General features: G+C 40.4%; 1 protein-coding gene across 1 annotated transcript; it reads left to right on the plus strand.

The window, feature by feature from the left end:
• The first annotated feature begins 820 nt into the window (after window positions 1–820).
• On the plus strand, window positions 821–22,968 carry ZNF177 (zinc finger protein 177). The gene is given in 7 exon segments (XM_061422045.1): window positions 821–1,303; window positions 7,144–7,227; window positions 17,715–17,800; window positions 18,663–18,789; window positions 19,211–19,303; window positions 19,673–19,860; window positions 20,732–22,968. Coding segments are annotated over 7 exon segments (1,761 nt in total). The 5' UTR covers window positions 821–1,227; the 3' UTR covers window positions 21,839–22,968.
• The last annotated feature ends 896 nt before the right edge of the window (window positions 22,969–23,864 follow it).

A 23,864-nucleotide genomic window follows, 5' to 3' on the forward strand; every position in this document is an offset into this window, starting at 1 on the left:
TTAAGCCAACTTTTTCACTCTCCACTTTCACTTTCATCAAGAGGCTTTTGAGTTCCTCTTCACTTTCTGCCATAAGGGTGGTGTCATCTGCATATCTGAGCTTATTGATATTTCTCCCAGCAATCTTGATTCCAGCTTGTGCTTCCTCCAGCCCAGCGTTTCTCATGATATACTCTGCATAGAAGTTAATATACTTCTATACTGGTGACAATATACACCCTTGACGTACTCCTGTTCCTATTTGGAATCAGTCTGTTGTTCCATGTCCAGTTCTACCTGTTGCTTCCTGACCTGTATACAGGTCTCTCAAGAGGCAGGTCAGGTGGTCTGGTATTCCCATCTCTTTCAGAATTTTCCACAGTTTATTGTGATCCACACAGTCAAAGGCTTTGGCATAGTCAATAAAGCAGAAATAGATTTCTGGAACTCTCTTGCTTTTTCCATGATCCAGCGGATGTTGGCAATTTGATCTCTGGTTCCTCTGCCTTTTCTAAAACCAGCTTGAACATCTGGAAGTTCACGGTTCACGTATTTAGGATTCCTAAAACTTATTGTGAACTGTGCACTGTCACCTTAATTATCTGCCTCCTTCTATGAAATGACTATTCAATTATGCACCCAAATTTGAAAGCATTTGTCATTCATGTAAGATGCATGGACTACTGAGGAAAGCAAACCACCTAGCCAATCTTGGGCCACAGCCCCACCTTGCGGGTCCGGAAACTGTGCCTCAGTGCCTCTCAGCGGAAGGAAAAGGGAATAACTCCCCGAAGCTCCCAGACTTTAGAAGCAGTGGCCTCTAGGGCCCGCCCAACCTCTGAGGCCCCACCCCTTAGGCTGCACGCGGACAATGAAAGTGCGCGTGCGCGTTTGTATTTGCGCGTGCGCAGTGAAGAAGTTCTGTTACTGGTGTGCCCCGGCTCGGGTGTGAGGTGAAATTTTCGTTTCATATCGTCCGGTCTCTGTGTGGTCAAGCAGGAGGGGAACAGACCCAAGAGGAGGCTTGAAGTCAAAGGACACTAGCCTCGAGGGCTGCCGGGCGGCGGCCCCTCCTCCGAGAGCTAGGACCCACTCGGCCTGGCGGCAGTTCCGGGAGGAGGCGGGTCCGCCCGGCCTACTCTCCATCCGCTTTGCTCCCGATTTCACAAGCCACCGGAGCAGCCTTTGGGTCCTTCCTCCACAAGGAAAAGAAATAGCATCTCCGTCCTTCTCGACACTCCGGCGCCTATGGCCCCCTGTCCCCGTGTCCCGGTGAGCTCTCGGTGGCTTTACTCCGGCCGTGGTTGTCGGTTACTGAAGTTTGGTAAGTCATATTCCGTTGGAAACAGAAGAAACCTTTGTAGGTTATTAGGGAGCACGTGTGTTTGATCTAAATAAGAGCAGGAGGGAAGGGATTCATATAAATAATAAATTTACCATATGAGAGCCCCGTAAAGCCCCAAACCTTCAAAATATAGAAGCCTCTGGGAAGGAAGTCGATCGAAGCTGTTTGCTGTTAGTAGCCGCCGTTGGAATTGAATTTATGTAAGATGAGTTTTGACGGGTAGATTTTTCTTCCAGGTATTCATCTAGAATTTCTCTTTTTTTTTTTTTTTTTCTTTTTTCGCCCATGCTGCACGGCTGGAGGGATCTTAGTTCCCCCACCAGGAAGGAGATGAACCATGACCCACGGGATTGACAGTGCGGAGTCCTAACCACTGGACCACCAAGAAATTCCCTCATCTTGAAATTTTTATCTTAAGAAAATTTGTGGTCAATAAAAGGAATATACATGAATCTAAGTTCACTAAGATTTTGTCTGTCATTTTATATGTATATAAAATGATGAACCATTTAATGGTAAATTGCAGACACTGACTTCTAAGAATGAGGACAGTTTCCTACTAAGAACAAAACTCCATTGTCCATCCAAGAAAATCAAAATTTCTCCAGTTTTCCAAAAGTATATTTTATAGTTGTCGGGTTTTGGACGGAGCTGGGATTCAAATAAGCTGGATTCAAATTGCACATTGCATTTAGGTTTTACATCTGTTTTACCTAAAGCATTTGCCAGTATTTGTGGTTCCTGCAGTCCAGGAGATTTATATTGAAAAATGTTGGCATTCCCATATGGTAATGTTTTCCTATAATTTCATGTAATTGTGTATCTCATGGACTGTAGACCACCAGGCTCCTCTGTCCATAGGACTTTCCAGGCAAGTGGGAGTGGGTTGCTATTCCCTCCTCCAGGGGATCTTCTTGACCCAGGGGTCAAACCCAGGTCACCTGCCTTTGCAGGCAGGTTCTTTACCACTGAGTCACCTGATACAGCCAGTAGTATCTAACAAATGTAATGTGATTTTAAAATGTTTAGTAGTCAAATTAGGAGAAAATACACATGTGAAGTTATTTTTAATAATATGTCATAGCTAACCTAATTTACCCAGTTATTAATATATAACTATTGGTGAAATTAATGACCAATGTAGCTAATACAAAGTTATTAGTGAGAAATTGTACATTTCTTTTGTACCAAGTTGTTGGACTCTGATATGTATTTTACACCTAAGCTCACCTCATTTAGTATGGATGCTAAATTTTTATTAGAAATTCTTGATCTGTATTTAGCTTTCAGAAAATTGACTGTTGAAAAAATATTTGGGGAAACCCAGATTGCTCCAAACATACTGAAAGATTTTTTTTAGTAACTGAACAGTTTTATTTCTAAAATTTAATTAAAAGTGAGTAAAATGACAAATTCAGGCCCTCAGTCTCACTAGCCACATTTCATATTCACGATAGCCACATAGAGCAAGACAATGACTACTGCATTAGACTGCAGGTTTAGAGACTTGAAAATGTCCTAGGTCATGTGTACTTCATGTCATGTCACATCAGGAGGCACATAAATGCAAGTCGTCCACTGTGTATTAGGAGTGCAAAGTGTTTAGTTAAGGTACCCATCTCTGTCTTGCACGGTCACATTTTTCTTTGTGATAATCTGTAGGTGATAAGCTTCCCAGGTGGCTCGGTGGTAAAGAATCTGTCCACAGTGCAGGAATGCTGGTTTGATCCCTTTGTCAGGAAGATCCCCTGGAGAAGGAAATGACAACCCACTCCAGGATTCTTGTCTGGGAAATCCCATGAACAGAAGAGCCTGGTGGGCTAATCTGTGGGGTCACAAAAGAGTTGGACATGACTCAGCAACTAAACAACAACAACAACAATCTGAGGGTGATACTTGGCAACAGGGGAATAATCTGTTGCCCAGCGCTTTCACCCAGTGGTTTTAGCATCACTTGTTGATCTTCACTTCTACCTATTTTTTACATTGAGGTCTTGAAAAGTGCTTTTGGTTGTTGTTGTTTTTTCTAATTCTTTTTCTTTTTCCAAATTTTTCCATTCTCTTGCTGTCAGTCTTTTGTGAACAAGAGCTTTCTCCCCCCACTTACCCTCCCTTCTCTATTTTTTTTTCCCCCTTTCAGGGTTTCACAACATATTCCCCTATTTTTCTTTCATTTATCATATTATAAACAGTTGCTGTTATTTGATGCTCAGGCTCTCCCAAACTTGGCCAAGAGTAGGCCTTTTTAATTTGATTCATTTGTCCTTTCAACACATCCCTATAAATCTTTGAGCATAAATTCCCAATTCACTTTGAATTTGACTGTTGCTGCTTAGTCACTTCAGTCATATCCAACTCTGTGTGACCCTATGGACTGTAGCCTGCCAGGCTCCTCTGTCCATGGAATTCTCCAGGCAAGAGTACTGGAGTGGGTTGCCATGCCCTCTTTCAGGGTATCTTCCCAACCCAGGGATCAAACCCAGGTCTCCTGCATTGCAGGCAGATTCTTTACTGCTGAGGCACCAGAGAAGCCCCAAATTTGACTGTTAACAGACCATAATCAATGATTTCTCCAAGAAGCCTGTTTCCTTGTAGACACCAAGGTCTGTATGATACATGGACTCAGTGCTTCTGGGGTTTAATTGTGTCTAGGCCTTTCAGTGGATATCTAAAATAGATATTTTCAGGACTTTTCTGGTGGTCCAGTGCTTAAGACTCCATGCTGCCACTGCAGGGGGCACAAGTTCGATCCCTGGTTGGGGAACTCAGATCCTACATGCCACACAAAGTGGCCAAAAATATAAATAAATAAGTTTTTTTTTTAATTTATAATTTTATATCCTCCTTTCCATATAAATTATATTGTGAACATACTCTCTTATTATTCTTCAAAAACCCAGTTAAAATATATCTTCTTACATCATAGGTTCATACTCATATTCCTAGTAAAAATTTTGGGCAACCCAGACCTGCTAAGTTAGTCATTTCCTGCGCACTATTTCATGATCACTGTCCAGTCATATTGGAGAATTAACAATAATCTTAGGAGTTCAGGCTTTTGAGACACAGTAACCTGGATTCAGGCTCTGGCTCACCACTTCCTAAGTGGTGATCTTGGACCAATTACTACTGCTGTTTGCACATGAATTGCCTCAACTATTGAATGACAGTAATAATAACTTGATAATCATATGAGCTTTCAATGTTTCCAGTACATAATGGGTACTCAGGAAATGGCAATTATTTATATTCATGCCATCTACAGTTTCTAATGACTTTCACATAATATATAACTGCCGTCTTCCACAGAAGGATGGCTAATGAATGATGCTTGATGACAAATCAGTAATGCCTACTGCTTAAAGATTGATGGCATGAGGCAAGACTCCCACTACTGCTTAATCAAGAGGAATTCAACTGTCTTGAAGAGACTTCGGGAATAACATGTATAAGGCAGATTTCACTGTCAGATTCACAGATGCCAGCCTTTGATTTTTTCCCTTGTGGCAAGTACTTGCTGATGCTCCTTTCAGAGACAGTACTTTACTGGCCTGTGAACATAATGTCTTTGTGGCCTGGGTCTACACAGTCCTGCTTCTGGGCTGTCTAGGAGGGTGCTTAAGTATATAACAATATCCTTTTGTGTAAATCCTGGGACTTGGGGAGAAAGGGGTAAGTCTGCCCATTTTTGTGGGAGAAGTTCTGCTTAACTGATGAGACATCACTGTTAGCCAAAAAAATAACCCCAACAATTTTACCTGTCTAGACTTTTATCTGTAAAATGAAATTAGATTATTAAACATTTTTTCCTTTTTACCAAAATCCATTTCTAATTTCAGGTGAAGCGGACTGTAGGGCACTTTATGGCAGCAGTGTGTATGTGTTTACTTAGAATTAGTGTGGGTTGTTTCCAGGCTTGTGAGTATGGGAACTGTGGGCAGCCTGAATTCTCAGTTTTTGTTTCTTCTTAAGGCTGTCTTAGGACTTTTTCTGTCTTTATGAAGAGACATCAGAAGGGGAAAGGACTGTGACTGGATGTCTTGACAAATTATTTTCAAGTGAGTAGGAAATTTATTCTTTTATAAAAGCACATGCTTCTTCCTTCCAGGCAGATGTGTTTCCTTCTAGTGAAACAGAGTTTTTTATTCCAACAGAACCTGCTTAGGGACTGAGTCCAAGTTAAATTTCCTCAGATCTTAGGGCCTTTCATTTACATAAGAGAATGATACCATCATCCCAGTATTTACTAATTCAGTCTGACCATCCATGCTGATTGTGTGCCCTCATTTTGCTATAATAGACAGGGGGCTGACATGTGATTCTGAGAATTTGTGCTGTCACTGGAGGAGTGATGCATTTCCAGCATTTATTGTCTGTAATGTGCTCAGAACTATTGCTAATCCTATCACAAGAGAAAATTAAGACCAGAAGAGGTCACAATCTAGTTGTGGTGAGATACATCGTTAGAGAGAGAGGTGCTCTTAAGCTACATAATTGGATGAGGTCATTATGAATATGTCCAGGTAGAGAGGAGAAGGGGCTTGAGGACCATCAAGCCCTGGGGTTGATGGTGGGAGAACATGAAACCTATCTAGGCTTTGGGTCTCCCTTCCTCTTTTTCAAGTGCACACTGATAGAGACGGCAACTGCCTGATGCCAGGATGTTTGTGATGGTGTAGGTTCCAGTGACCTTTGAGGTCACAGACTTTACAGTACAATGGCTTCCTCTTGAAAAATGAAGATCTGTCCATTGTACTGACTTTATTTTTTCTAGGATAAAAGGCTTAGGACTTCAAAATTCTGTATATAAGCTTGAGATTGGGTTTTAGGCAAAAGATTGGGAGTCTGTTTTGTGAAAAATGAGAGAGAATGTGAATATCATTGCGTTTTAGTTTTATTTTAAAGTTTACTGGTTTGATAAAGTTGACATGAACATTTTGTTGTTTCTCAAGTTATACCTGAGAGTATTTGGTATCCCTGAAGAGCAGACTCTCGGCCCCATATTTATGGAAGTATTTGTCATCCCTTACATGTTAGTATTAGATCAGGCATCTTCCTCTCAGAGCAGGGCACCAGCTATGCAGACCTCGTCTGATCTTTCAGGTAGAACTAAGAGGAAAGCTGAAGAAAATGGAAAGTTTTCCAAGAAAGAGAAAAGGCTAATTATTTATGTATTTGGCTGTGCTGGGTCTTCGTTGCAGTTCGCAGCTTTCTCTAGTTGTGACAATTGAGGACTACTCCTTGCTGTGGTGCATGGGCTTCTCATTTTGGTAGCCTCTCTTGTTGTGGAGCACAGGCGCTAGGCTTTCGGGCCCAGCAGTGTGGCACACGGGCTAAGTTGCTCCACAGCAAGTGAGATCTCGGACCAGGGACCGAACCCACGTCCCCTGCATTGGCAGGTGGATTCGTATCTACTCTACCACCAGGGAAGTCCAACTTTTCTTCTCTTTAACTTTTCCCTCACTTTTGGAAACTTTCTTTTGGCCTGATGGTAGAATCTGTCCCATTTTTTAATTTAAATTTTGCATTTGCCTTAAGCTCTTTATCCATTTCCTTTCACCTTTGTTTTCCTCCATGGTGCTTTCCGTTCATAGTCAGTTTCAACGCTAGAATCATTTCTTAGTAAATCACCTACCAGTTTGACCACAGCACCTTATCACGCCAAACTCCTAATCCAGCCAAACTTAATTTATTCTTTCTTTCTGTTCTAAAATATATTTTAAGTCAATGTTTGAAAGTAAACACACATTGGCCTTCATTTTTAACACCTTCCTTCCATTTATTTTCCAATAACATAATTTTTTGTAATCTTATTTCAGATTGGGAGATTTGTCTCAATACCAGAAGGTCAGCACCTCAGTGGGATATTTTGAATGGGAAAAAAGTCCAGCGTGGTAGACATGGTAAGATTCATAAGGTATAGTTCCTTCCCTTCACTAGTGGAAGATTAACAGTTCCATAAAATAGAAAAGCAGCACGATAACCATGACAGATATTTAAGGCTTGTGTCATTCACCTGTTTTTCAGTCTCTGAGCATTGTGAATTTGGCAGACACTTGAAATACCCCTCACAATATATTTTTTTACATAGAATTCACTTGGCTAAGTATTCCCATATATGTCATTCTGATGAAGTTTTATTTCATTTTGGTCAACTATCAGCTCAACTCTATAAGAATCCTTATGAAAGTAAAGAATACAACAGAGCTTTGTTGCAGAATGATCACTTCATTTTGCTTGAAAGCAGTGAGGCCTGGAACCATGCATTGCAGTGAAAATGAAAGAAAAAAACAAAAAACCTCAATCATACCAATGTGTTTCTTGTATATACTCTTATTTTTAAAGACTTTATTTTTAAAGACTACTGATGTTAAGCATAAATATGGTCAGCTGATCTTTGACAAAGGAGCGAAGGAAATGAAATATAGAAATATAATTCTTTTCAACAGATGATGCTGGAACAGCCAGACATCCACATGCAAAAGAATAAATCTAGACACTGGCCTTAACACTCTCAACATAAGTTAATTCAAAATGCATTGCAGCCCTAGGTATTAAATACAAAACTGTAAAACTCCTTGAAGATAACATAGGAGAAAACTTAGAAGCCCTTGGGGTATGGCAATACTTTTTTAAATATAACATGGAAGATATGATCCATAAAAGAAATAATTGATAAACTGACATTGTTAAAACTAAAAATTTCTGCTCTGCTGAAGGCATTGTCCAGAGAGTGAGAAGGCAAGCACAGATTTAGAGAAAATATTTGCAAAAGACAACTGATAAAAGACTCTTAAGACTTAACAATAAGAAAGCAAATAGCTGGTTAAAAATGGACTGAGACCTTAATAGACACAGCAGCAAAGAAGACATACAAATAGCAAATAAGCATGTGAAAAGATGGTCCACATCATATATCACCAGAAGAAAGAGTGAGAGGGCCTTCCTGAGCTCTACTGTAAATATAAGCACACACACGCTTTGCCAGTAACTCTGCCCTGGCCATCCATACTCATGCACCTCACTAGAAACCCAGAGCCTCTTGTTCCTAGAGGAAATGACAAGGCTGCACCCAACAGAAACACAGAGGGCAGGCTGCTTATTCATTGGGATACAGCCTAGAAAGGAGAATCCACTGAAGAGGTTTACTCCATTGTTTTAATTTGGGAGAGAGGAGGTAGAAGGAAGTTCCAGAGGGGGTCAGACAGCCCAGAAATTCAGACAAGTGGCATGTCTTTTCTCACCAAACTTTGCTCTGCTCCCTGCTATAATCATTAACAACCTTTGGCCCTGACCTCAAGGTTCTTCCACTTCAGGACCACCAAACACTGCTCCTACTTCTGATGGATAAAAATATTTAGGACAGGGGTGGGGGGCACTAATTTGATATAACAGTAAGTCCTGAGGGTACCCACATAGATGGCTTCCAGGTGCCAAGCAGAACCTGAGGCCAGGAATGATGAAGCTGGCATAAAACTATTGAACCAGATGTGAATTTCTCATTTGAATGAATCTCATTTGAGAACTGCAGTTGAATGCTGAACACATGAGGTCTAAGGACCCTGACCCTCTTCAAAGTCAAAAACCCCAGTACAACTCATCAGTCAGCCTTCTGGGTTCTGCACCTGTGAATACAGGTGAATACATCCATGAACTGTGTAGTACTCTAGTATGTACTCATTGAAAAAAAAAAAAAATCTACATGTAAGTGGACCTGTTCAGATCAACCCTTGTTGTTCAAGTGTCAACTGTAACGATATATATTCATTATAGTATCATACAGGGTATTTTCACTGCCCTAAAAATTCTCTGTGCCCTGCTTATATATTCTACCAATCACTCTCACTAATCCCTGGCAATCACTGATCTCCAATTTTGTCTTTTCCAAAGTGTCTTATAGTTGGAATCATACAGTATTTAATCTTTCCAGAATGGCTTCTTTCACTTAATATATATGCATTTAAGGTCTTTTCATGGCCTGATAGTTCATTCACTTTAGCTCTGGTAATATGTTGTTTTCTTATCTGTTCACCTTCTGAAGGACATCTTGACTGCTTCCAAGTTTTGGCAGTTATAAATAAAATTGCTATAAACATTCATGTGCAAAGAAACAACCCCCACCCCCACCCCAGTCCCCAATCCAGAGCATGCATGTGCTGGTTTTTGTGTGGACATACGTTTTCAGCTTACTTGGGTAAATATCAAAGAGTGTGACTACTGTATTACTTGGTAGGATTATGTTTAGTTTTGTAAGCGATCACCAAATTGTATCCCAAAGTGGCAGTACAGTTTTGTATTTCTACCAGCACTGAATGAGCTTTCCTGTTCTACATCTTCACCAGTGTTTGTCATTATTAGTATCAGATTTTGGCTCTTCTCAGATTTGTAGTGGCCTGTCTGTCTCTGTCTCTGTCTATCTGTCTGTCTGTCTCAGCAGGTAGCTTAAAGTCTGATCTAGACTCTCTGGTTATTTGTTTTTAATACCAGGATAATCATTGTTGAAATCGGAATTGGGACAGAAAGGTCTCTGACTTCTGGGGGCTTATTTTGGTTAGGAAGAAGGGAGAGGCAGTGACTACACAAGAGAATCCATAATGGCTGAGGAAGTGAAGTTTGGACTCCTTTTGACTGCTGAGTCTTCTTTTCAAAATCTTGGGACCTCTACGTTTTCCCTTGGGGAGAGCAAATGGAGTCAAAAGACTTGGGCTCATGTACCTGGGGATCATTTTATATTTTAATGTGACATCAAGAGTAAGTTACTTTACTTGATAAGCCTCTTTTGCTTAAAATAAGATGTCCTGCGTGGGTTCTCGGGCTGTCCAACTTCTGAGACCCCATGGACTTAAGGCCGCGAGGCTGCTCTGCCCATGGCATTTTCCAGGCAAGAATACTGGAGTAGGTTGCCATTTCCTACTCCAGGGGATCTTCCCGATCCAGGGATGAAACCTGCCGTCTCCTGCATTACCAGGTGGATTCTTTACCACGAGACACCTGGCAAGCCCCCAAACTTTACTGGGCTTGTCCTCAGCTTGTGGCCCAGCAGCCTCACTGGGCCTTAGCCACTCTCTGCTTTGCCGCATCCTAGCCCCGCCCACTCGTCGGAATTAAGGTCGAAACCGGAAGCAGAAGTGCGCCTCTGGGAACGGCGTGGTCTCTAGAGCCCCCCTTCCTCAGCTTACCTTATCCGTTGGCATCTGATCCGGCTAGACCCAAGCCCAGGTTCTGACTGAGAGTCTGGAGTGGCGGTTGGAGAACGGGGAAGGATCATGGATATGATAGAAGGCGCAAGCAGTTCGGAACCGCAGCGCCTATTGCCAAGCTTCTCGCGCGACTCCCAGCCCTAGCTGCGCGCATAGGGCTGCTAGACCCACCGCTTTTACTCCCAGCAGCGACCGACTCCATCCCCGCCTGTTGGGGCCACGCTTTTCCCGCCTCCAGAAAGACTGCTTGATCGGTCTGTACACAGGAAGAGATGCGGACAGGGCACGTGCTCGGGGTCTTTTCTCCGTCTCCTGTCCACCCTTTCTTTAAAAAGCCTCTCTCAAATCAGACTGCATTTCCGTAAGAAGATGTCCATTCTTGTATCTCATTTTCTTCCGTTAATGACGTGTCTTGAAGTACTCATTAGTTCACAGAGATCTGCCTTTTTTTTTTTTTTTTTTTTTAACCTCTTTTACAGCTCTGTTGTGTGGAATCATCCTGTTGGTGGACGATTGAGTTGTTCCCATCTGAATGGGTTTGTCCATGTTTCTTCATTTTTATGGACTTAGGATTTTAAATTTTAAGGTCGATTTTTAGAACTTGAGTTGTTGGGTCATAGGTGCTGTTCCTGTATACTGCAAACTGCCCCCTTGTTCTGTTTTGAGCCCTCAGAGCTATATTCTGTATCCAGCAAGCTGCATACCTCTTAGTTTTCAATTAATCTTACCTGTAGATGCTTTTGGTTGTTTACACACTGTCATATCATCCAGGAATGGCAGGATGATATTCTTCCTTTATTATCTTCTAACCTATCATGTCTCCCTATCCTTGTCCACTCTCCCCAGTTTACTGTGCTGTCTGTAACATGCTTAGTAGAAGGAGCCACTCTTTTTCTGTGTCTCAAAGGCCTTCGGCTTTTATCTAGTAAATTGAAACACTTGCTGTATATTTTTGGCATGTTTTCAGGTTTAAAGACATTTCCCTTTATGCTTCTTTTTTTTGTTTACTAACATTATTTTTTGTAATAGTTTTCATTGTTGTTATTGTTCACTTGCCAAGTCATGCTTGACTCTTTGTGACCCCATGGACTGTAGCTCTCCAGGCTTCTCTGTCCTCCATTATCTCCCAGAGTTTGCTCAGATTCATGTCCACTGAGTCAGTGATGCTATCTAACCATTTCATCCTCTGCTGCCCTCTTCTCCTTTTGCCTTCAGTCTTTACCAACATCACAGTCTTTTCCAGTGAGTCAGCTCTTCCCATCAGGTAGCCAAAGTATTGGAGCTTCAGCTTTAGCATCAGTCCTTCCAGTGAATGTTCAGGGTTGATATCCATTAGGATTGACTGGTTTGATCTCCCTAGTCCAGGGAACTCTCAAGAGTCTTCTCCAGCACCACAGTTCGAAAGCATCAATTCTTCAGTGCTCAGCCTTCTTTATGGTCCAACTCTCACATCCCTGCATGACTACTGGAAAAACCATTGCTTTGACTATATAGACCTTTGTCAGCAAAGTGATGTCTCTGCTTTTTAATAGGCTATCAAGGTTTGTCATAGCTTTCCTTCCAAGGAGCATCTTTTAATTGTAATAGCTTTATTGAGATATAATCACATGTAACTAAAGTGTATAATCCAGTGTATTTTAGTGTATTCCCAGAGATGTGCCACCCTCACTGCAATCTAATTTTAGAAGATTTTCGTCATCCCAGAAAGAAATCCCATACTCATTAGCACTCACTCCCCATGCCTCACTACCCACCAGGCCCATGTTAGCACTGGTCTGTTTCTTGTCTTTATAGACTTGTCCATTCTGGACATTTCGTATACATGTAATCATATAATATTTTGTCTTTTGTGAATGGTTTCTTTCACTTAGTATAATATTTTCAAGGTTCATCCACATTGTAGGAAGTATCAGTACTTAATTCCTGTTAGTGGCCAAGTAATTCTTTTGTATGGATACATCACATGTATCCACTCAAAATTTAATGGGCATTTGGGTTATTTTCCACATTTTGGCTATTATAAGTAATGCTGCTGTGAGCTCTCCTGCTAAAGTTTTTGTGTGGACTTATTTTCATTTCTCTTGGGTTTATACCTAGGAGTGGAATGCTGATTTTATGATAATCGTATATGTAACCTTTTGATAAACTGCAAATATTTCTAAAGGGGCTGTACCATTATTCTTTCCCATCAGCAAATAAGAGTTCTGATTTCTCCACATCCTCACCAGTTGTTAGTCTTTTTGAGAATAATTATCAAAATGAGTGTCAAGTAGTATCTTGTGGTTTTAATTTGCATGTCCCTGGTAATTAATAATAAGCATATTTTCATATGCTTAATGGCCATTGTATTTTTCTTTAGAAAAACATATTTTGCCCATTTTAAAAGTTGAGGGTTTTTTTTTTTATGGAGTTGGCTGAAAATATTTTTAAATCATTAGGCAATGTTGAGTATTATCAGACTTTTTTAGTGTGTTATTGAGATGATCATACTATTTTCTACTTTGATCTGTTGTGCTGTGTTCAGTTGCTCAGTCATGTCCAACTCTTTGTGACCCTATGGACGATAGCCTGCCAGGCTCCTCTGTTCATGGAATTTTCCAGGCCAGAATACTGGAGTGGGCTGCCATTTCTTCTCCAGGGGATCTTCCCAGCCTAGAGATAGAACCTTCATCTCCTGCACTGGCAGGTGGATTCTTTACCATGGAGCCACAAAGGAAGCCCATATATGTATATGTATATATATGTATAAACGTGTGTGTGTGTGTGTATATATATATATACACACACATACACATAGATATATGTATACAATGGATATAAATAAATCACTTTGCTGTACACCTGAAACTAACATGACATATATATCAATATACTTCAATTAAAAATTTTTAAACAAACTTTTAACAGAAGTTTTTAGCATTATCACAACACCATTACGACACACCCCCAAGTTAATAGTTTTTCTTGATATTATCAGTGGTCTTTAGCCAAAGGTTACCAGGAACACACAGAATTAAGCAAGTTGGATTTATTACTTATTGCAGCAAGGCAGAATGCACACTATAGTGAACTGTGGGATGTCTTAATAAAGGAGTGTTAGAAAAGACATTTGGTTTTGTACACATGAAGCTTACATAGTTTTGTAAATCATTATTACCTCAATAAAAATAAACTTAAAAATTACTTTTAAAAAGGAAAGGGAGGGACTTCCCTGATAGTCCCATGGCTAAGACTCCCAGTTTCCAATGCAGGGGATCCAGGTTCAATCCCTGGTCAGAGACCTAGATCTCACGTGCCCAACAAAGACCTGGTGCAGGAAATAAATAATAAATATTTTTTTAAAAAAGAAAGGGAAACATTGCTCTTGATAAACATATTAGCAAATTTACTCATAAGTTTAATGAAAAAATCATAGATCATTTTAACATTCAGGAAGATTGCTTTAAAGGGCATCCAGTATAAAACTACTGACTCAGAAGCATACTGCATGGAGAAGGGAATTGGAGCCCACTCCAGTATTCTTGTTTGGAGAATTCCACGGACAGAGGAGCCTGGTGGGCTACAGTCCATGGGGCCGCAAAGAGTTAGACACGACTGAGTGACTAACACTTGACTAGAATGCTTAAAAGGATGGAGCTGCATTGCTGAACTAACTCAGCATTGAGAGGGAGCAAGATTTTTTATAATAAATCACTTTGGGGGAAAAAAAGCACACTGCATTTTGGAATTAAAAAATGTCATTCCAAGGATCAAAAGTGTGAGTTGTAAGTCAATGTGATTTTTCAAGCTATAGTGATATTTTCCAAGGGACGTTGATATTTAAAATTGTAGTTTAATCCAACAACAATACCTTTTTTTCTCACTTTGGTAGAAATAGCTATTTTTGAAGGCAAATTTTCTAGTTTTCGAACTAATTTGTCAATGTTGAGCATTTTCTAGACTTTCTCCATGTCTGTTGACCTTTGTTAATTGAGAACCTAAAATCATGTAACTTAAAAGGAATATATCTTTGAGGTGCCAGCTGAAACCAGGAACTTTGTAAATGCCATTACAAAGCCTTAACGTTCAAAAATTTTACCATATTTCTCTAATCTATAAAAAAAAGAATTGGGCGCTTCCCTGGTGGCTCAGTTGGTCATAACTTTCCTTCCAAGGAGTAAGCGTCTTTTGATTTCATGGCTGCAAATCACCATCTGCAGTGATTTTGGAGCCCCAAATAATAAAGTCTGACACTGTTTCTACTGTTGCCCCATCTATTTCCCATTAAGTGATGGAACCAGATGCCATGATCTTCGTTTTCTGAATGTTGAGCTTTAAGCCAACTTTTTCACTCTCCTCTTTCACTTTCATCAAGTGGCTTTTTAGTTCCTCTTCACTTTCTGCCGTTAAGGGTGGTATCATCTGCATATCTGAGGTTATTGATATTTCTCCCAGCAATCTTGATTCCAGCTTGTGCTTCTTCCAGCCCAGCATTTCTTATGATGTACTCTGCATATAAGTTAAATAAATACCAACTTAGATAGCATATTAAAAAGCAGAGACATTACTTTGCCAACAAAGGTCCGCCTAGTCAAGGCTATGGTTTTTCCAGTGGTCATGTATGGATGTGAGAGTTGGACTATAAAGAAAGCTGAGTGCCGAAGAATGGATGCTTTTGAACTGTGGTGTTGGAGAAGACTCTTGAGAGTTCCTTGGACTGCAAGGAGATCCAACCAGTCCATTCTAAACATCAGTCCTGGGTGTTCTTTGGAAGGACTGATGCTAAAGCTGAAACTCCAGTACTTTGGCCACCTCATGCGAAGAGTTGACTCTGACTCGTTGGTAAAGACCCTGATGCTGGGAGGGATTGGGGGCAGGAGGAGAAGGGGACGACAGAGGATGAGATGGCTGGATGGGAGCACTGACTCGATGGACATGAGTTTGGGTAAACTCCGGGAGCTGGTGATGGACAGGGAGGCGTGGCGTGCTGCAATTCATGGGGTCGCAAGGAGTCGGACATGACTGAGCAACTGAACTGAACTGAAGTGGTGGCTCAGTAGTAAAGAATCCACCCACCCGTGCAGGAGACACGAGTTCAATCCCTGGTCTGGGCAGGTCCCACATGCTGCAGAGCAACTAAGCCCAAGCACCACAACTACTGAACCCATGTTCCACAGCTACTGAAGCCTGTGTACCACAACTAGAGAGTAGCCCCCACTCACTGCAACTAGAGAAAAGCCCACACAACAACGCAGACCCAGCACAGCCTAAAGTAAATAACATTTTTTTTTTTAAGCTGTAAGGGCCACACATTGCAGTGAATTGTTACACCTCTTAAGTCTCTTAATCAGGAAGAGTTTTCCTTTCCTCTTTCTCCTCCAAACTGGATATTTCTGATTATGTCCCCTATATATCATTAAGCGTGTCCTCTGTCCCCTCCTCTTACCCTTCTTCTATAAACTTCTAATTAGATGAAAGGATTTGTTAGGATTTTTTTTTTTATTAAAAAATATTTTATAATTGGTATTGTCTCTTATTGCATCATATCAGAACTCATGGTGTCCAGGTGTCTCTTAAGATGTTAAGATTTATCAGCCTGATCTTCCTTTATAAAGTTGCCCAGCACATCTATTTAGTCTTAAAATTATCCCCTTCAGGTTTCTTCTTAGTTACAAAAAAAAAAGGGCGGGGGGTCACTTAATGGGGAAACCTGCTGCATACCACCTTAACCAAGTGATTGAAATTAACATCAGTAATCAGACACACTGTTCCCAATGCCTCCTGAAGTGATTCACTGAGGACAAGCATCAGTTATAAAATACATCATCCAAAAATAAACGTTGTGACTCTAACCATGAGAAAACAGACAAACTAAAACTGAGATGTAATCTGTAAAACATTTGACCTGGGACTTTTCAAACCTGAAAAGATGAAGAAAGGCCAAGGGACTGGTCCAGATTAAAGAAGATGAAAGAAACATAGTCTGAGGGCATAATCCTGGATAGGAAATTTTAAAGTGGCTGTTGTAAAGGATATTACTGGACTAGTTGGTAAAATTCTGCATATGAATTATATGTTAGATAATAAATATTAAATCCTGGTTTCGATTTTGTTAGGGAAAGTCCCCAGTTCCTATGACACTCTGAAGTATATAGGAAAAAAGGGTCTGACACCTGCAATTTCCTCTCAAGTAGTTTCCTCTCAATATTCTTGATGAAACACACACACACCCCTACAGAGAGGAGAAGGAAAGCAAATGTGACAAAACTTTAACAATTAGTAAAGAGTATAGGGAAGCTCATCACTTTTACACTAATTCTTACAACTTTTGAGTTTGAAATTTTTTCAAAGCTAGAAGTTGAAAATAAATATTCCCATTCACTTTTCACGTAATATTTTAGTAACCATTGATTGTCATTGCCTAAGTGCATTAATTTACTAGTGGTTTCAGAATGATGACTTTCTGATTTTAGCATTTTCTTCATAATAAATGGAACTTAGAATAAAGTTTGTATGATTATTCTGGAAAGAACTTTCCTGTATCATAACTATTTAGTAATAATAAAATGTTGTTCATAAAGGAGGGGACAGGATGATACAGGCTTGATTTTTTTTTTTTTTTTTTTACGAATTTTCAGAATAACAAAATTATATCCTGGTCACCTCTGGTAGTGACCATTGACCATTTTTTAGTAACATTATGGACTCATGGCTTTGTTTTATATTTGGTGTATTTCAACTGATTGTAATTACTGTTTATTAAATTGTTCCATCATAAACCAGTGGGAACCTTTTTAAGTTTTCTCCTGTGTGGTAGATTCCTTCCTTTCTGGTATAAGCTGTTCCAGGCTTATGCTGAACATTTCTTGTTCCACACTGAACATAGTTCCCAAAGGAGTCCTGGTTTCTTATACAGAGGAATTTTAATACTAGAGGACTCATTGCTCCTGAATTGTTAGTGACTCTAGGCAATTTTGGTGGCTCAGTCTAGGGAAAAGTTTAAAAAATAAGAACATACTGTATTCCCAATTCCTAATTGTTCTTGGATAAGGAGATAAATTCTTTACTGTATTATGTGTGTGTATATATATATATATATGCATTTAGGTGCGTGTGGCTACTCTGAAGCTAGTATGAGAACTCTTACAAGGCCTCTAAGTGTTGAATATCTGTCAGGCCCAGAATCTCATGGCTTCTTTCTTCGTTTCTAGGTCTTCATGGTCAGAACCCTGCCAAGCCAGAAGGGAGACACACAAAAGAAAGAATGGCTGCAGGATTGCTGACAACCTGGTCACAGGTATGTGGGAAGTTACTCTATCCAAAAAAAATCACTGTTCCCAAAGGCTACATCTCTTGTCCGTGACCCAGAGCTTCACAGCCCAACCAGACTAGCCTCAGTTCAGTTCAGTTCAGTTCAGTCACTCAGTCGTGTCCAACTCTTTGCGAGCCCATGAATCACAGCACGCCAGGCCTCCCTCCATCACCAACTCCCAGAGTTCACTCAGACTCATGTCCATCAAGTCAGTGATGCCATCCAGCCATCTCATCCTCTGTTGTCCCCTTCTCCTCCTGCCCCCAATCCCTCCCAACATCAGAGTCTTTTCCAATGAGTCAACTCTTCGCATGAGGTGGCCAAAGTACTGGAGCCTCAGGCTCCCTCAGTTCTTTGGGCTTCTCAGAATGGGAGAGAGAGAATGTTTAAGGAAAAGCTTCAACATTTGTTTTGTGTTTCAGATAATCCCTGAGGGTGAGTGTTAGTTCCATATTCTGCTGGCTGCCATGAAGGAAAACAAAGACTTTTTTTCACTAGGAAAAACATTCATTTTCCAAGTATTTTCTCATTCTATAATATGCTAAATCTGTACTAGATCTTGAATAAGATTAGAAGACTCCTTGCAACCTAGTTGTGGCAATATCAGCTCAGCTGTGTTAGAAAAGCTTCTAAAAACCATGATCCTGAAAGAGATGGTCCAGTGAGTGAGAACAGAAGTGGAAGATTCCAAGAACTTGGGTGAAATGATAAGAAGCCTCTGAAGAATGTCTGAGCTTACTGCACATTGGGTCTTCTCCCCAATTCCTCTCAGCCTCACCCATCATCTTTCTGGTTCAAAGTTAGAGATAGTTCTTGGCTGAACCTGAATGTATACATGGTGTTTTAGGAGTTGGTGACCTTCGAGGAAGTGTCAGTGGACTTCTCACAGGAGGAGTGGGCCCTGCTGGCCCCCACTCAGAAAATCCTGTACAGAGATGTGATGTTGGAGAACTTTAGGAACCTGGCCTCAGTGGGTAAAGTTGGCCTCATTCCTTCATATTCACTTGTTTATGCATGTACTAGTTCATCACTTGTCTCTCCCAGGAACTGAAAAGAACAGCTATACACAGTAAACACAGAATGGACTGTTCCTGCCCTTGTGGGGAAGTCTTATCACTTCCCAAGAAAATTCACTGATTGTATTTTCTCAGTTCTTAAAAAATTTAGGTAATTTACAGATCTTGGGCTTAGAATTCAAGAGTCAGATCATGTGGGAAAAGGTGTGTGGGTGTTTGTCTTATGGTGCTCTGTGAAAAGGCTATGTAATCTGATTCTTTTGCTGCTCTTGCCTATCTTTAGAATCCTTGAAAACCAAAGTATTGGAATCAGTTTTGTGGAAAGACTCCTTGTCTCCTTCACAGTCTCCCCACATCATATGTCTTTTCCCATGAGCAGGGTATCATCTCTGCAAACACAGTCCAATCACTGAGGTGGCGCAGGAAGAACTGAGGCCAGAGGGGAGAGGAATTCTCCAAAGTGCTTGTACAGGTGAGCCCCGGGCAGGAAGGGGTCATTGTATGGAATAGCCACAGCCTGTGAGTGGTGGTACAGTTGTCAGTCATTGTGAGCTAAGAAGGCTGAGACCATTACATGAGCTTTATGTCCCAAGCCTCCAGAATTCTATGTAAAATACCTCTCATTTCCGTTGCTTGTTCCTATCATTGGCATCTTTTCCCAGAGAAAGCCAAGTTCCTAAATTAATTTCTCTGATCACTGGTTACATCTTCTCTCTCACATTTTCCTCCTATATTTAGGGTTATTAATTGAAAACAAATCAATAGCATGCCTGCCTCCTTTTTTCTTTCACCCCTACTTTTTCTCCCAATAATTATAAAAAATTTCCCCATTCACTTTCAGATGGGGCTACTCAACTTAAATCAAAAGATGTAATTCTCATGTAGAATGTCCCTGGAGAAAAAACTGCCAATGGCATAAAAATGGTGAGATTCACTAGAAATGATTCCTGTTTTTTAAGACTGGGAGATCTCTGTGAATTTCAAGAAATTAAAACAGCAGCAGCACCCAAGCAAGAGGAGACACTTGAGGCAAGTAGAATCATTCATCAGAAAGCTGCATCAGGAAATCCTTTATTAATCCTATAAAATTGGAGAAATCTCCAAACCTACCTCAACACTTGCAGCCTTGCAGAGAATATCAAAAAGTAAACATTTACTTGAGCTTCCCCGGTAGTGCAATGGTAAAGAATCTGCCTGCCAAGGCAGGAGATGCAGGTTCAATCCCTGAGTTGGAAAGATCCCCTGGAAAAGGAAATGGCTACTCACTCCAGTATTCTTACCTAGGAAATCCCATGGACAGAGGAGCCTGGTGAGCTACAATCCATGAGGTCACAAAAGAAACACAACATAGCGACTGAACAACAGCAACAAACATTTACTTAAATGTCATTCCACTATTAAGTATTTAATAAATCATTCATTCTTCACCCATGATTAGAAAAACTCTATAATTAGGATGCCCTTTGATGGAATAAATTCCATGGGGCCTTGGGAAGAGTATTCAGCTATTTCAACTTGAAAGAATAAGGCAAAAAATATACACACATCCTGAAAATGGCAAAAATGTTAGTCATAATAATATACTTCCTATATATGGCAGGATCCACATGGAAATGAGTTCCTGTGTAATAAAAGTGAGAAAGCCTTTGTGCATGTTAAGTCACTTAAGGCATGTCAGACTCTGTGCAGACCCTATGGACTGTAGCCTGCCAGGCTCCTCTGTCCATGGGATTCTCCAGGCAAGAATACTGGAGTGGGTTGCCATGCTCTTCTCCACGGGATCTTCCCAACCCAGGAATCAAACCCAGGTCTCCTGCATTGCAGGCAGATTCTTTATTGTTTGAGCCACCAGGGAAGCCCCAAGAAGGCCTTTAGTCATCACTTACTCCTTTTTCTGTAGGCACCAACCCTCCCTGGTGAGAAACCATTGGAATGTGATCACTGTAGAAAATTCTTCAGAAAGAATTATCACCTTATTCGTACAAGATATTGCAAGGGCGAGAAATGCTACAAATATAAAGAATATGGGAGAGACTTTGGCCATCCCTCAACTCTTAGGAATCATTTGTGTACTCACATTGGAGAGAAAATTCTTGAATTCAGTGATTGTGGAAAAACTTTTAATCAAGAGTCACCCCTTAGGAAACACTTCAGAACTCTCACAGGAGAAAAGTCTGAATGTAATCAACATCTTATATCCAAATTACACTCTTCCTTCTCAGTACATAAACAAATACCTACTGAAGAGAAACTCCATGAACACAGTGACTGTGGGAAAAGATCTTTCCATAGTGTCCACAAAAAAATGTGTACTGTGAAAGAAAGCTCAAAATGTAATGGACATGGGAAAGTTTTCACTGGCCCCTTGTCCCTTCAGATATGTTTGAGACCTCATACTGGAGAGAAAGCTTATGAATGTAGGGACTGTGGGAAAGCCTTTGTTTTTCAATCTTCCCTTAAGAAACACGTAAGATCACACACTGGAGAGAAACCTTATGAGTGTAATCACTGCGGAAAATCCTTCAGCCAGAGCTCTCACCTTAACGTTCATAAAAGAACTCACACTGGAGAGAAACCTTACGACTGTAAGGAATGTGGCAAGGCTTTCACTGTTCCTTCATCCCTTCAGAAACATATGAGAACCCATACTGGCGAGAAACCCTATGAATGCAGTGACTGTGGGAAAGCCTTTATTGATCAGTCATCCCTTAAGAAACATACCCGATCTCACACTGGAGAGAAACCTTATGAGTGTAATCACTGTGGAAAATCCTTCAGCACAGGCTCTTATCTCATTGTGCACAAGAGAGCTCACACTGGAGAGAAAACCTATGCATGTAAAGAATGTGGGAAGGCCTTTAGGAATTCCTCTTGCCTAAGAGTGCATATGAGAACTCATACAGGGGAGAAGCCTTATAAATGTATCCAGTGTGGAAAAGCATTCAGCACTAGCACTAACCTTATCATGCACAAGCGAATACATACTGGGCAGAAGCTCTGTGAATGAAATGACTACAAGCTAGCCTTAAGGGCCCCTTCCCCCCTCAGTCATTTTTGAACACACTCTGGAGAGAAACCATATTATGACCAATTTAGAAGGCACAGCTCTTCAGTTACATTATACTGGGGCAAACGTAAATGTTACGATTCTGTGATTGTATTTATCAGTGAGTGTTTAAAGTGTGACAACTCATTAGCTGATGAGTATTAAAGATTATATAGCACTCTAAATTCCCCTTGATGTACATCACAAAGATTTTTTTTTTAGTATTTATGTATTTATTTGGCTACAACAAGTCTTAATTGCAGCATGTAGGATCCTCAGTCTTTATTGTGGCATACAAGATCTTTAGTCACAATGTACAGTATCTAGTTCCCTGACCAGGAATTGAACCTAGGTAGGCCCTCTGCATCAGGAGTGTGGAGTCTTAGCCACAGGACCACAAGGGAAATCCCTCACTAAATTTAGGTATGTAATGTTTTTATTATAAGTAAGTACTAAGTATTGTGCATTTCTCATCAAGATATCCTGGACTGAACTATAGGTTATTTATAAATATGTATTTTAATGTGCAGGCTGGGCATATTTTAGCTATCTTTTAGTTATAGATTCCTAATTGAATTGCACTGTCCACAGAATGCCTGATCTTCATGACATAGATCAATAACATACAAACAGAAAATTATTAGAGACTTGCTATGTGGCCTAATGTGTGAGATACAAGAAGTTGCTGTCCCAATATCCATTTCTCCCTTCCTTCAAGTAACAAAACTACAGTTGTGTTCAGATTAGCAGTGTAGACAATTTCTGAGGACTCATCTCCCAGCTTTTCTTGCAGCTGTGAGTGCCCATGACCTCACAGTCTTGGCCTGTGAGAAAGAAGCAAGAGGTCACAGCTTGTGGGTTCTAAAGAATTCCATGGAAATGGGAGCATGGCATCTGGCATTTTCACTTTACCATCTGCCCTCAGGTTAATCTCTTTTTCCTTAGAGAATAGACCAATAAGATGACAATCACAGACTACTGATTATATAACAGACATGTAAGGTATTTTTTGGCTGTATATAAGCAACTATGAGTTGCTTGTTTCTGAATTTCATGTAACATGAGAAAAATAAACTCCTAACTGGTTTAAATCACTCATGTGGGAAGAATCTATTGCAGTGGATTTCAGTCTTAACTGATGCATCTCATATATGGTCAAGCTTTAAGAATCCTTCAAAGGAGAGGGAGCATATGTATTCTTATGGGTGATTCATGTTGTTTTATGGCAGAAACCAACAACATTGTAAAGCAGTTCTCCAATTAAAAAAATTTTTTTAATCCTTCAAGTATAGTTGAAAACAATGTGTATTCTGTAATTGTTGAGTATAGGTCAGTTTTCATTCCAGTCCCAAAGAAAGGCGATGCCAAAGAATGTTCAAAACTATCACACAATTGCATTCATCTCACATGCTAACAAGTTTAATTCAGTTCAGTTCAGTCGCTTAGTCGTGTCTGACTTTTTTTTGAGTAATGTTCAAAATTCTCCAAGCCAGGCTTCAACAGTATGTGAACTGCGAACTTCCAGGTGTTCAAGCTGGATTTAGAATAGGCAGAGGAACCAGAGATCAAATTGCCAGCATCCATTGCACCATCAAAGCAAGAGAGTTCCAGAAAAACATCTACTTTTGCTTTATTGACTATGCCAGTGCCTTTGCCTGTGTGGATCACAACAGACTGGAAAATTCCTAAAGAGATGGGAATAGCAGACCACCTTACCTGCCTCTTGAGAAATCTGTGTGCAGGTCAAGAAGCAACAGTTAGAACTAGACATGAAACAACAGACTGGTTCCAAATCAGGAAAGGAGTATGTCAGGGCTGTATATTGTCACCCTGCTTATTTAATTTATATGCAGAATACATCATGGGAAATGCTGGGCTGGATGAAATACAAGCTGGAATCAAGATTGCCAGGAGAAATATCAATAACCTCAGATGTGCAGATGACACCACCCTTATGGCAGAAAGTGAAGAAGAACTAAAGAGCCTC

The sequence above is a fragment of the Bos javanicus genome, chromosome 7 (assembly GCF_032452875.1).
Source record: "Bos javanicus breed banteng chromosome 7, ARS-OSU_banteng_1.0, whole genome shotgun sequence".
NCBI classification, from domain to species: domain Eukaryota; kingdom Metazoa; phylum Chordata; class Mammalia; order Artiodactyla; family Bovidae; genus Bos; species Bos javanicus.